Source organism: Cydia fagiglandana, chromosome 17 (genome assembly GCF_963556715.1).
Source record: "Cydia fagiglandana chromosome 17, ilCydFagi1.1, whole genome shotgun sequence".
Taxonomy (NCBI): Eukaryota; Metazoa; Arthropoda; class Insecta; order Lepidoptera; family Tortricidae; genus Cydia; species Cydia fagiglandana.
This window is the reverse complement of record NC_085948.1, coordinates 133,769-147,399: the sequence shown is the minus strand read 5'-3', so window position 1 is coordinate 147,399 and position 13,631 is coordinate 133,769. Positions and strand designations below refer to the sequence as shown.

Sequence of the window (13,631 nt, the reverse complement as noted above, 5' to 3'; positions counted from 1 at the left end):
CGAGCGCCGAGCACGGACGTGCCGCCGCGAGTGAAGTGCATCACGAGAAACAAGTGAAGTGAACAACAGTGAGTTACTGTGTTTTATGCCTATTGCTGTTGTAGCCGCCGCTGTTTATGTACACAGTAAGTAAAGAGATAAATACTTGCTTGATACTGTAGTTGTAATGTAACGTTAGGGCTATTAAGGCTTTTGGTACCGTTGCCGAGTGCACGAAACTGTTGCGGAAAGTGTACTTACCTAGTGGTCAGATCTGCTAAATTGCTTGGAAAAAATGTAGTGGTAGTTAACTGGTCGTATAATGATAAAGTCATGAAGATTGAAGAGATAACGCTAGAGTCAATTTTGTTTATAAAGTACCTTCCTCAGGTTATGTGTCAAGTAGGTACTTACTGTTATGGTATCTAGCCAGTTACATCCTGTGACTAGAGGTACATACATACCTACCTGACATAAAGCCTGTAAAGTTACGGCTGATGAGCTCAGTTTTGTGTTTGGGGTCGACTGGTGCCGGCGCCAACATTCTTGGGATTAGGTTGCCGCTTGACGCCCAGACTCCATGCTCCCTGTTCGAGGCAAAAAGCCGGAACTATAAATAACCTAAGCTATTTCATTATTAATTTATTATTATTACCGCTGGCCCGACTATATGTAAGCTGTGAGTTAGAATACTTAGAATTAATATGATACCTATATTACCTATGAACTCCAATAACTCCACTTAAACTCGGTAAGTAGGTAAGTGTTTCTTGAGTCATAAAGACTCTGGCAACAATGGCAGTAACCGGCGAATTGCTCGGTGACATAATGACATTCGTGACACACGAGGACTATACACTCATCAGCATACCTACCACAATTTAAGTACCCACCTACAAGATCAATGAGGCAGTGGAAACTATAAACGCTGTAGTGGCAGTAACCGACTAAGTGTTCGGTGACATATGACGTCCGTGACACGCGAGGACTCCACATTAGCATACCACAAGTATACAGGGTGCTGGTTATACCTATTCAAGCTTAAAACCTAAGTGTTTGTTGAGGCATAAAGGCTCTAGTGGCAGTAAGTCAGTAACCGGCGAAGTGTTCAGTGGCATAATGACGTTCGTGACACACGAGTAGGTACTCCATAATTAGCATACCACAAGTTGGTATACAGGTTAGTTATCTCAATGGGACAGTGAGAAGAATCACAAATTTTATTACTCGAATAGCTAAATCTGTTCTTCGAAAACGGGAGGACGAACATGCACGGAAACAAAAAACTACTTAGGTATTGGTAAGGTACCTACGTATAAGTACCTTCCTAATAATCTGTTTTTATACCATAGATACTAAAATGTTCTGTCGATTAATTTGACCAATTACTAACCTATCCAATATTTCTAGTTTAGTACTAAAATTATAGTTGGATTGGGCATGTATTTTAATCATTTTCCAAATTTTCAAAACCCTGGGTCCCTTCAAACCTCGACGCTGTAACACGGGTGAGGTGGCCGGTCACTTGCCCATTAGGATGAAACACTCTGTAGGTATATCTACAGTTAATTAGGTGCTTACCTCGTTGCCCATGTCGGAATCTTTCGGAATGCCGTAAAACGTTACCGTGAAGGACAGACGATGCCTTTATGCGGGTTTTGCTTTGTTTGCTATTTACTATTATTTTATAATTAAGTAAGTAGCTGCTTTACCTATATTTGACATTTAGTAAAAATGATGCATGTGATAAAAGAGCCGCAGAAGCCGCTAGCCCACTGTAGCGCGCGATTAATTTACGTACGGTACGTTTTTATCTTGTCTCTAATTGAAATTGAAGTATGTACCTGCTTAGGTAGTATTAATTATATTCTTATATTAAGTGATATTCGCACTATGTTCTGTTGCAGCTGGTAACGCGGCGATGCGGCGTCAGCGGCGCGCGCACTCGGCGCGGCTGACCTGCGGCGCGCCATGAGGAAGTTCATGCGCACACGCAGCGCCGCGCCCGCGCCCCTCGCCCCGCTCCCGCCTCCCGCGCAGTACCCCGCCAATGGGCTGAACGGCCACACCAAGACCAACGGCCACGCCAGTGAGTACAGCAGCTATGCGCGCGCGCCGCTCCCGCCGCCGGCACCGTACGCCGCCAACGGGCTGAACCACACCAGGCACCACAGCAAACCTAACGGCCACTCCAGTGAGTATATGTCATGCGTACGAGCAGCTCCCACATCAGACGCCGTACACCAACGGTCACAGCAAGACCAACGGCCACGCCAGTTGGTATAGAATCATGCATCACCCGCGCTGCTCCGGCCTCCGACGATGTAAGCCACCAACGGCGTGGACGGCCGCAACAAGCCCAATGGCCACGCCACCAGTGAGTTCGGCTCAGGCCGCGTCGCCAACATGCCAATCGCTTACGCTTCGTAGCGATCGAAAACCAACTGTCACTGTCGCACTAATATGAAAGAGTGATAGAGAGACACAAAGCGTTTCGTTGTCGAAGCGATAGCGATTGTCACCTTGGCTAGGCCGGCTGTACAGCTGATGCCTTCCCACCGAGGCTGACATGAATGCAGATTGGAGGAGTCATGCGGGAATCCAACCAATATTATTGGTTGTAATTCAGCGCAGCGGAGAAGAGAACTAAGCTATTGGTTGATTCACGCACGTTTCCTCTGAACTCCGACTCAGTGGAAAGACAGCCACCACTTACCGGTGCCAAACACTGCGCTGGTAAGTTTGTGATCCAAGATCAAACCTACTTAATAGGCCATAGGCTAAAAGCTGACATTTAAGAAATACGAGTACACCTAGTATCATTGGTTTATTCGTACTAATCAGGATGACATAACCAGAATTAGCTGTAACGATGGTTCAAAGTTACACCAAAAAGTAATAAAAACAAGTACATAGTTAAGAGCGATAACGTCCCATTTTATTATAAATACCTAATACTTATGAGTAAAGACAGTGTTCGTATACCTAAATCAATCAATATGTAAAGTTGTTAGTTGCCAGCCCTACATCATGCCTTTGAATATTCGATCCACTTTCACGCTTTCCAAGTTTCCATAACTTTACCGAATCAGAATTGAACAGTAACGGCCGTAAGATCGCGAGGCGATCTCAACATGCTCCGTGTGGTTATCAGACGGCGGATCACAGTGAAAGCGCCGAAACCGCCGAAACCGAGAGTGCGGGAACCATTGTTAGATCTTTGATAAGTCGATCGAGCGGAGTTTATAACTGTTATTTACATGCCGAAGTTAAGTGTCAATCAAACTATAAGAACACTATCTTCTGCTTGCGACTTTATACGCGTAGAATTAGTATTTCCATTTATCACTTCCATAATAAATTCCAGCCCCCTTTTCACCCCCTTAAGGCATGATTTCCGCCGGAAATGTCCGGGATATAACTATTTGATGTCCTTCCCCAGGACTCTACGAGTAACTATCTCCATACCGAACACCGTATTTTAAAATGTTGGCTTTTATATTAGTGGCCAATTGTAGTTGCCAACATTGACTTATGTTGCCAATTGGCTTGGAGAAGAGATCGTCCGTCAAGATTGTGAAGTGGATCCGGACTTTTGTCTTTTCACATGTTTTTTCACATGGTACCTAAGCCTAATCGTATTAACAGGGGGGTGCGCCAAAGTTCATATAAAATTGCAAATTCGATTATTGAAACTCCGAAAATGTATCTCATATAATTTTACATCCTAATGATCATTGTACATTTTCATTTTAAACAATACTCATTGGAACTTCGAATTTATTATATTCATAATTTCATTCTACATAAATATCTCTATTACTAAAATTTATGCATATATTATTACTCGACATGTCGATTTTGACATATTTGATTTTATTTATAACAGAATGCACCTGTAGGTCAAGTCAGGTTAAAATCCTGCCAGAAAGGTGGGTTAGGTTAGAACTGCGACCCTCACAGAACCGAAATGCTCCCAGAAAGGTGGGTTAGTTTAGGTTAGAACTGCGACCCTCACAGAATCGAAATGCTGCCAGAAAGGTGGGTTAGGTTAGGTTAGAACTGCGACCCTCACAGAACCGAAATGCTGCCAGAAGGGTGGGTTAGGTTAGGTTAGAACTGTAACCCTCACAGAACCGAAATGCTGCCAGACAGGTGGGTTAGGTTAGGTTAGGTGGGGTGGGTAGTATTATTAGAAATATTCGAATAATGAATTGTATATGAGCCAATATGCACCCTTAACAGGGCCACACTTTGTCGTTTACCAAGTCGATGTAAACTTGTATTTATACCGACTATAGATAAAAAAATGTTGCGATTGTCAAAGCTATATGTAGTTGACAACACATGAGTAAGCATAGTAGCTACACAAGACAAAGACAAGTGTTCCACAAGTTCAACAATGAACATTCGGACAGACATATGAGTGTTCTGAACACTGAACGGTGATAGAATAAGTTATAAAATAACACTAACATAATAGTAATGAGTGTCGTGTTTCACGTCATTTGCGACATAAATGCCTAATGTCGTGTGTGGTCTGTCCGAACAAAAACTAGCGCTGCCGGGTGCGCACACGCGGCGCCGCTAATTGTGGTCGTTAGCGGATCTGTGAACCGCCTGCTGAGGCGGATGGATTTTATTGTTTATACACTAGTATAATCAATTAATCACAGTTTATGTAGTTTCTTTAGATTAATTTCCAAAAATGATAACCTAGATATACATTTAGTGTACCTATGTTGGTATTTAATTTACGGTCAATGACGTCTAGTCTAATAGTCTTTCAAACTTCGACAAAGATGTCACATGGATATTTGAGAAATTGGAGCCACCTGGCCCGGTATGGCAGATGGCAGTAATGTTAAAAAAAGATGCAAACGACGGTTTGACCCCTTGGCTCGGGCACCGGAGGTCACTTTATGAGTTTATCTACATATTTCAGTTCCTAAGTTACTTACTCGTACCTGTCTAACAGAACTCTGACGAGTGAGCCTGAGGTATATTTTGAGAAAGTAATGACATTTGATACTATGCAAAAAGTTGCTAAGTCGTGACCCGAATTAGAATACTCGTAGTGAATCGTGAGTAGAAAGGTCTTTTCTTTTCCCTTGTTTTATTAACAGGCTAAGAATGTCGCTATTCTGTAAAGTTAGTTTGCGTTTACGCCTTCCATTCGGTTTATCCTCTCGCCGCCCAGAGACATATAAAAAGGTTCCGTTCTTACTTTATGTAAGTATGTCTGTATTCAGTTATTAAACCACGGATTAAAAACCTATATGCCGTTGGTCAATCGAGCTCCCTACGCGGCGCTCATATTTTTAGTATCCTGGATACTTCATATATAAAACAGAGCTTTGTTACCTACATCCGTCGCTTGCGAACTTTATACAATAAGCGGATATACGGATGTAAGTCAGCGACCTGACTTCCGGTGCAGCTATAAGCCGATACGCATTTAGGGGACAAGTTAGGTACAACCAGCAACACTCTTAACTGCCCATCGCGGTGGACCTTTTGTAATAATGTCCACCGATGAACAGTGTGGGCCGATGGTATCAAAAAAAGGACTTATTTATTACATATAATTTGGTACGATTTAGTACCATTTTCGATTTTGTTGTGCATAATGTACAATCAGTAGGTACCTAAATAAATATCCTCCACTTGCCTGGCCAATCTGGCCATGGAACTAGTTAAAACTAAAAATATTACTTAGGTACGACTTGAATTATAACGACTCTTTGACGTAATTCTATGGTGGCTCAGAGGCCCATTTAACCCATTTTAGTTGACCGTACTTAGGTACAGTCAACATCAGATATCTAGGAGCGGCCAAAGTGTTCACAAACATCCGAACAAAGTCTCTATTAACAAAGGCGTTCCGATTTTAGGCATTAGTGCATGTCCCGATATATTGGCTGCTCTGATTGATATACGTGATGACTGTACCTACGTACCTACGATTACGATCAACTAAAATAGGCCGCTGGGACAACATGTAACTATGTCAAAGAGACGTTTATAAATCAAATTGTTACTGATTTTTTTTGGACCTTATGTCTTCGTCGTAAGGTTTCCTAACAGTTAGTGAACAGTGTGGACAGTGTGGACGGCACGCGCACTGCGGCTCGGCCCGGCTTCATAAACCTACTTTATTTATAACGTTACTTACGGTGCACTCTGGAATTTAGGTCCACATTTATATCAGAGTCCAACTATATGTAAGTATTCTGACCTATTACAAATTCCTATCTTTAGTACCTACCCTTTAATTAGTCTCAGTGGGTATGTACCTACACTTTACACTACACGTTCTAGCAAAGAGATATATCAAGATTCAGAAGAGAATCAAATTTAGTTCATACACTGAAACTGCTCAAACCTACCTACATGTTAGCTCTGCCTGTTGATGAAGGCAGAGACACGACTATACTACACTGACGGAAGGAACACATCCGCTTTCCACCGCGAAGCACGTGTGAACTGACGTGACGATAATGTAGGTTATATTACATTGTATAGAGACTAGACGAGGAAGCACGGAATACAATAATAATGGGCCCGATTCGGATTTTGCAATAGACATCTATTAGATATTTTTTAGACATCACCAAGATACGATTACGATATGTTTAAGATCTAATTTGACCTGTCAAATTTGACATTTGCGCGATTCTGGAGATACTCTTGAACGATTTCCACAGGGTATGACTTAGAGATCCAATTCACATCTAATAGATATCTTACTCTATCTATCGTAAGGGGTCATCCATTAATTACATCACACGTTTAGGGGGAAGGAGGGGGTCAAGAAAATATGACATATTGTGACATGGGGGACGGGGGAGACACAAACTTTGTGCCGTCACTTTAACTTCATCAGTAACCGAAAATTTATTTAAATTATTTTATTCGCTGTACATTTAAATTTTTTAAAACGATAATCGTTTTTATTCGTTTAATTTTCTTTCCTAAGCAGTTTTGGGTTTTAAAATTACTAATATTTATATCGTCAAAAATATTTTGATAAAATATTAATAATACTTAGGTACTTACTTAATTCGATTTGGCGATTTCGTAGAAAAAATGTGACGTCACACTAGGGGGGGGAGGGGTTTGCCAAATGTGACTAAGTGTGACAAGGAGGGGGGAGGGGTCAAAAAACCTAGAAATTCGTGTGACGTAATTAATGGATGACCCCTAAAGGTGACACTGGTTGCCCGAATTGCGCTGCAAAAGAGAACTAGTTGATATCTAAACTATACCTAATGTATCTAGAATGGATCTAGTACGTGTCGTCTCTTGTGAATATCTTGAAGTTCGAATACGGCTAAATATATCTTATTTTATTAATTTTATATTGTGCGAGGAAGCAACCCGATCGTTTACAAATAGGTATATATTAGGTACTTGGTCTATCTAGTTATACAAACGCAATGAAAATGGTATACTTACCTACTCGTATTGTTTAAAGCAGCGGTCGGCAACCTTTTAGCAGCCAAGGGCCAAATAGCAGTTAACGAAGTGGACGCGGGCCGCACTTTGTTAGTATTTATGACTTTATCAGATATCGTCGTTTGCCATTGATTACATACAAAATAGCCAGGAGGCTCGCGGGCCTTAAGTGAGAGGTTCGCGGGCCGCTGGTTGCCGACCGCTGGTTTAAAGTAACACGATCTTCCTGAAACTAAAACGGAACTTTACTCGTATCGCGTGCATTTGCCTATATTTTTATTATTATGTGTCGTAACTCGTAATGTATCGAGAAAATTACGTTCTTGGTCGCACAAAGCGGATCAGTATACTTAGTTTACATGATAATTTTATACATACATACATCACTGGCTCAGTGACCCAAAGAGGATCTTGGCCTCTGACACAAGAGAGCGCCATTCTGCCCTATTCTGCGCCACTTCACGCCAGTTAATAGTTAGTTAGTAGTGATAATTTTATATTTTAAATAATTAAATGAAAACTTTATCCTAAAGTTTTGGTGATTCGATATCCAATATCGGTATCATATGAAAACGGGGTTTAAAGTATCATAAAATCTATAGATGATTATTCTATACCATCAGTAATTGTATCAATTGTGTGTCTGTAACCGTTCCGCCCTCGGCGCAGGCGCCGACACCATGACAATTGAAGGTTGATCCACGCGCGATTCGCCATGTCGGTTTAGCGCGGCACAATCGCAACATTTGTCGCTAAGATGCATCTTTTTATACAGTACCATTGCTAATTATTGAATGACGCCTAATACAAGCCCAAAAGATATTATTGTAAAATGGTTCGGTTTATTTGCTCTTGCGCTGGCACAGATGCCAGCGCCATGACGATTGAATGTTGATCTACTAGATTCGTCATGTCTCTCAATGACGATTTGACGACCGTCAACCGTCTGGCGTTTTTAGCACAAAGGTCGTAACGTAAGTCGGATCGTAATATTCAGCGAAAAACGATTCGTAAGTATTAGCGAAGTTGTGGATAATATGTATTTATGTAGGTAGCCAGGAAACCTAACTCTTTTTACTTAGCGCTTAGTTAAGAGGGAATACCTATAAGTTCTAGATGAACTTGTATTAGCGGCAAAGATTAAAATTATTTATCTTATACGAAAGTATAGGAATAAAATATGGAAAATCGCACTTAAAGAGATTTTAACTTTGACAGATGGCGGGCCGCGGCGCGACGACCACTCCACCCTCTCCAGGTCCAGGTAAAAACAGCTCCTTCACTTAATACGATTTACATAAGAGTAACCGTCCCAGCCCATTCGTATTCCACCCGTGCAGTCTTATCTCGGTGCAATAATAAGTAATTATCTCGTACAAGTGCATGATGTTCACACGGCGCGGCGCCGGCGGCGGCGCGTAGGCAGACCGAATAAACGGGCTCGTCGCACGCGCACAGTTCCCACAGACATTTGTGCTTGTGAGAAATACTTAGACACAATTTGACAAAGGTTTGCTAAGTTTTATTAACAGGGGGTAACTCGTTATATAAGTGGAGTATATCCGTTTCTTGTAAGATTCTAACAACTATTTAAACTCCGTGCGTAGTCTGAAAAACAGGTTGGCAGTAGATAGTAAACAATAGTAATTTGTTGCAGCAGGTACTGGGGCGGGTCGGGCGCGGGCGCCGAGCTGTGGGAGGACCCCGACTTCCCGGCCTCGCCGCGCTCTATCGGTGAGCGCGCCTCCGGCCTCACATGGAGGCGGCCTCACGTGAGTATATACTTAATATCTGAACTTTAATACAAAAGTTACTGTTTAGCGCTTTCTTTTGATCGAGGCTGAACCAAAGAATAGATAACAGCGGGAAGTGTTCCGGGGAATTTTTAGAATCAAACCCTCTGCTGCTTCTTTCTGTCACCACTCTACACGACAACGTTTCTATCTTCACCACACTTATCTAGACAATTGGCAGTCCTCAATTGTGCGTTTCTCCAGAACCTCCTGCCTCGCTCAGCTAAACTGTGGAATGAACTAAAATGGACCGTTTTCGAGCTCCCATAATTTCGACAAGGTTACATGCATCTTGCTCACGGGTAACAACACAAAAGGAAATACCGGTTCGATAATAAAGGTTCATATCCCAGTCGATATAAGTCTAGTGAAACTAACCGTGAATCATTCAAATCTGTTGTGGAATGAAGGAATGAACTGTCGCCCGCGGAATTTTCGGACCAATGCGACATCAAACCTAGCTTCAACAATAAAAGAGCTTTGGACACTCTGGTGTTGCAAGTGTCCGTGAGCGATGGTGATTGCTTACCATCAGGCGATTCGTCTGCTCGTTTGCCTCCTATATCATAAATAAACAGGATTCTCAAATTCTCACTGTATAATAGTAATAACTAACGAACGTTTGATAGCGAATCATTTAGCCCTTTTAACGCGTGAGTCGCCCTTTTTCGTTGATTGTATCGGAGCAGACGTGTCAGACGTGTGCCGAACTATTGAGAAATACCATTGGATGTACAAGTGTAGGTAGGACCTTGTACCGAAGACGCGCACTTCCTAGCTCGTGGAGCTGCTGAACAAACAACGCCTGCGCATCTGATCCAACAAGGTCGCATGCGTAGGTACTTATACCTACATAGTAGTGTATGTGGGTCACAGAAGATCTATTCACTTTACTACTTTCATACCTACGCGACGATTTTTAGTTGCATAATAATATGTACAATATTACGAGTATTAACTTTTGTTTGGCTATTCATAGCTTCACATAAAGTCATCATAATCCTATAGTATATAGTTATTATAGATATCGGTAACGTTTGCCTGTGGTTTACCCTTACAATAGATTATCTCGGAAACATCTAGGCTTTAGGAATTTCTACGCTTAATAAAAGACGTTCTTCGAATTTACACGACAACTCGATCCTGATGGTTTTTGTCATCTCAGCTATGCCGTAACGTAACGTAGACTCAAATTTGCAAATGCTGTCAATCTTCATTTTTACTTTCATCATATCATCATTAGTTTTCAGTTGGTTCGGTTGTGGAGGTTGTACAGTCAGCAGCAGAAGTTTCTAAGCGGGCCAGGCGTTAAAAATGATCTTGACGCGACTTTATTTTGGAGAGAATAAGAGCGTGTCAAGGTAATATTGAACACCTCGCTCGCCCGCTTAGCAACTTCTGCTGCTGACTGTATGTTGTATTGTATTAACTATGTAACTTGAGTTTAGCCTCAATATTAGTTCGTGCAAGGTTTGTTTGTCAAAGTAGTTTGCAGAATTGTGATTGACTGAAGGTTGCGCCATTCAGTGCGGCGGTGAGATCAAATAACGGCTAAGTATCAGGTTTGGAACAGTATCTGCTATCAACATTAAGTCAAACGCCTTATATAGGTAATAATATAGTAATCATAATGCAGGCACCTTCTGGGCGAGCGAGCTCCATCGTAGGCCACGTCTACGCCTCGGCTAGTCTGTGACCATGAGTAAGCCCATTCATAATAAAAAAAAACCGGGCAAGTGCGAGTCGGACTCGCGCACGAAGGGTTCCGTACCATAAAGCAAAAAAAAACGGAAAAAAATGCAAAAAGAAAACGGTCACCCATCCAAGTACTGACCACGCCCGACGGTGCTTAACTTTGGTCAAAAATCACGTTTGCTGCATGGGAGCCCCACTTAAATCTTTATTTTATTCTGTTTTTAGTATTTGTATTTCACGGTTCGTGAGATACAGCCTGGTGACAGACAGACGGACAGCGAAGTCTTAGTAATAGGGTCCCGTTTTACCCTTTGGGTACGGAACCCTAAAAATGCCTGATACTCAATATACAAGTTCCTTCAATTTCTCATGAATCGCATCACCATGGGAACAGAACAGAGCTCGCAATTTCAGTAGTGGCGGTTTCAACCAGGAAACGTCCTCAGAAACCATTATATTAACTTCATTCCAGTAGTTAGCAGTCCGTTCCTCACCTGTGAGGGCCTAGTCTTGCCGCGACTCGATCCTTATGTCAAACGGCATCAAATAACATTTGGTATATCAAATACATAATTATAGATTGCTATCACTACACCTTATAAAACAAAGTCCCCCGCCACCTCTGTCTGTTTGTATGTTTGTTCGCGATTAAATCAAAAACTACTAAACGGATTTTAGTGCGGTTTTCACCTATCAAAAGAGTGATTCTTGAGGAAGGTGCATAATTTGCTAACTCGTGCGAAACAGGGGCGGTTCGCTAGTTAATACTGATATGATATGGATGGATGGCTGGATAGATGGACTGGCGGATGGTTATGGTATTGTAAATGTATATAATATGTAGTTACGGCCGATGCGCGCTGTTACAGGGTGTTACGCGGTATCGCACAATCGCTTCCTACTCGCGATTCTTCGCTAACCGCGCCGCAGCACGTGACGTTGACCGTGCGCGCACGCAAATCGAAACACAAGTAGCTTCTCCGCCATTTGAGCTTTTCAGCTCAGCAGGCTGCCAATCTTCACTAATGAAACATTTGGCGTATAACAAAATGTATACTTTTCCTAACCTGTAGGTTGTAGCCGGAACTCCGGTGGTCTACCTAGCTACCAAAGCCCTGAGAAGATGCCGGCACAAGAAATTCGACGGCGGCGGGACTCTGTACCTTATTACATATAAGGTCAAAAAATTTGTTGTCTTGTTTTGAATCTCCTTACTTAGTTATGTAGGTAGGTATGGGTGCTTGGCTTGCCCGCCTGCCCGGTTATTCTCCACGAGTGAGCGTTTGTGATCCAGTCAGGTGAAAATATACGCAATAACTGGAGTTTGTTATTAAGTATTTGCGGAGTAACCAGGTTTCGCACCTGTACAGTAATCTTTACGTTCGAATAATTATTTACTTACCTAGGTACGTACATTTGAACATCTAATAATGTCTTGTTGCCCCAGAGCTAGGCTCGCGGGCGGGGCGCAGCGCGCGTCACACACCATCGCCTCGCAGGAGGTCATTTTAATTATTTATCTTTTGTATATCTAATTAGCTTCTTCCCACGTCGCGTCGTCGCTCAACCGAACAGGCTTTTATCTATATTTGTATTATACAGATCACGTACATACAGTGTTGTTTGTGTTACGATTTTTGCGGATTCGAATACCTAAATTATAAACTTTAAACAGCTTAACTGACATCATGTAAGTACTAGTTTTTGCTTAGACTAGACATATTTATTTATTTAAACTTTATTGCACAAAATACAAATAAAATGTACAAATGGCAGCCTTTATGCCTAAAGGCATTCTCATACTACATACACATATATATTTTTGATCATCTGTTCTCATCAGTTAAATAAATAGTGATGATGCTTGCAGTGTGTCTAGATACGCGGCCACGGACGAGAGCAAGATGTTACAGAAAAGCGAAAGGCAATGAATCATAACATAAGATCGTAACTGGGGCGTTCACGGGGTCAACTTGGGTCAAAGGGTTATTGCGCTATTCGGCCAATATTGATGGTAAAATATACGTTACGGAGTTTAACTTACTAAGGGCCAGTTGCACCAACGACATTTGACAGACTGATCAACGTCAGCCGGCGCGTCCCGGCGCTTCACTATGAAACTTTCCATACATAAAAATCGACTCTCGATCTCTTTATCGATACGAACAGTTTGGTGCAACCGACCCTAAGTAAGTATTCAGAGACGTCACCAGGCGGCAACGTTGGGATATAATGATATGGCATGAAGGTGATGAAGGGTATAATAAATGCTTAGTAAATACAATGAAGAGCAGTTTCGTATAGATCAAATGTAGGGAAAAGTAACGCGCGTGTACGCGCATCAAAAACAAATATGTAATTTAATTTATTTATTACATTATATTTGGGTCAATTTTTGAAGAGGGCGTTTTTTCGACATTTGTATGGCAATTTTTTATTTATGAAAATTTTGATTTATAATCATCGTTTTAGAAAGGGTTCTTAACAACAAAAAATATACTGTACGAGGCACCTCTGTACTTTTTAAAGTTAGCTAGATATGGAAGTCTAAAGATCGACATTTGTATGGCACTATTTAGCCATTTGTAAGGAGCTTTTGACATGTATAAGGCATTTTTTCGACATTGTATGGCAGTATCAACATGTATATGCCACTATTTATTATTTCTGTTGCATTTATAAGACCCTGACGACATTAGTATGGCA

The 13,631-nt window shown here is 41.7% G+C and overlaps 1 protein-coding gene across 2 annotated transcripts in view; it reads left to right on the top strand.

The window, feature by feature from the left end:
• The window catches only part of LOC134672780 (calpain-A-like), a 47,241-nt gene continuing 33,610 nt past the window's right edge, over positions 1-13,631 (top strand). The window contains exons 1-4 of one of the 2 annotated variants that reach the window (XM_063530723.1): positions 1-125; positions 1,887-2,068; positions 8,656-8,701; positions 9,098-9,209. In XM_063530723.1, coding sequence (XP_063386793.1) covers positions 1,951-2,068; positions 8,656-8,701; positions 9,098-9,209 — 276 coding nt within the window. In that variant the 5' untranslated portion in view covers positions 1-125; positions 1,887-1,950. Of the gene's footprint in view, positions 126-1,886; positions 2,069-8,655; positions 8,702-9,094; positions 9,210-13,631 lie in introns of both variants that reach the window. The other variant, XM_063530721.1, reaches the window with a different exon arrangement.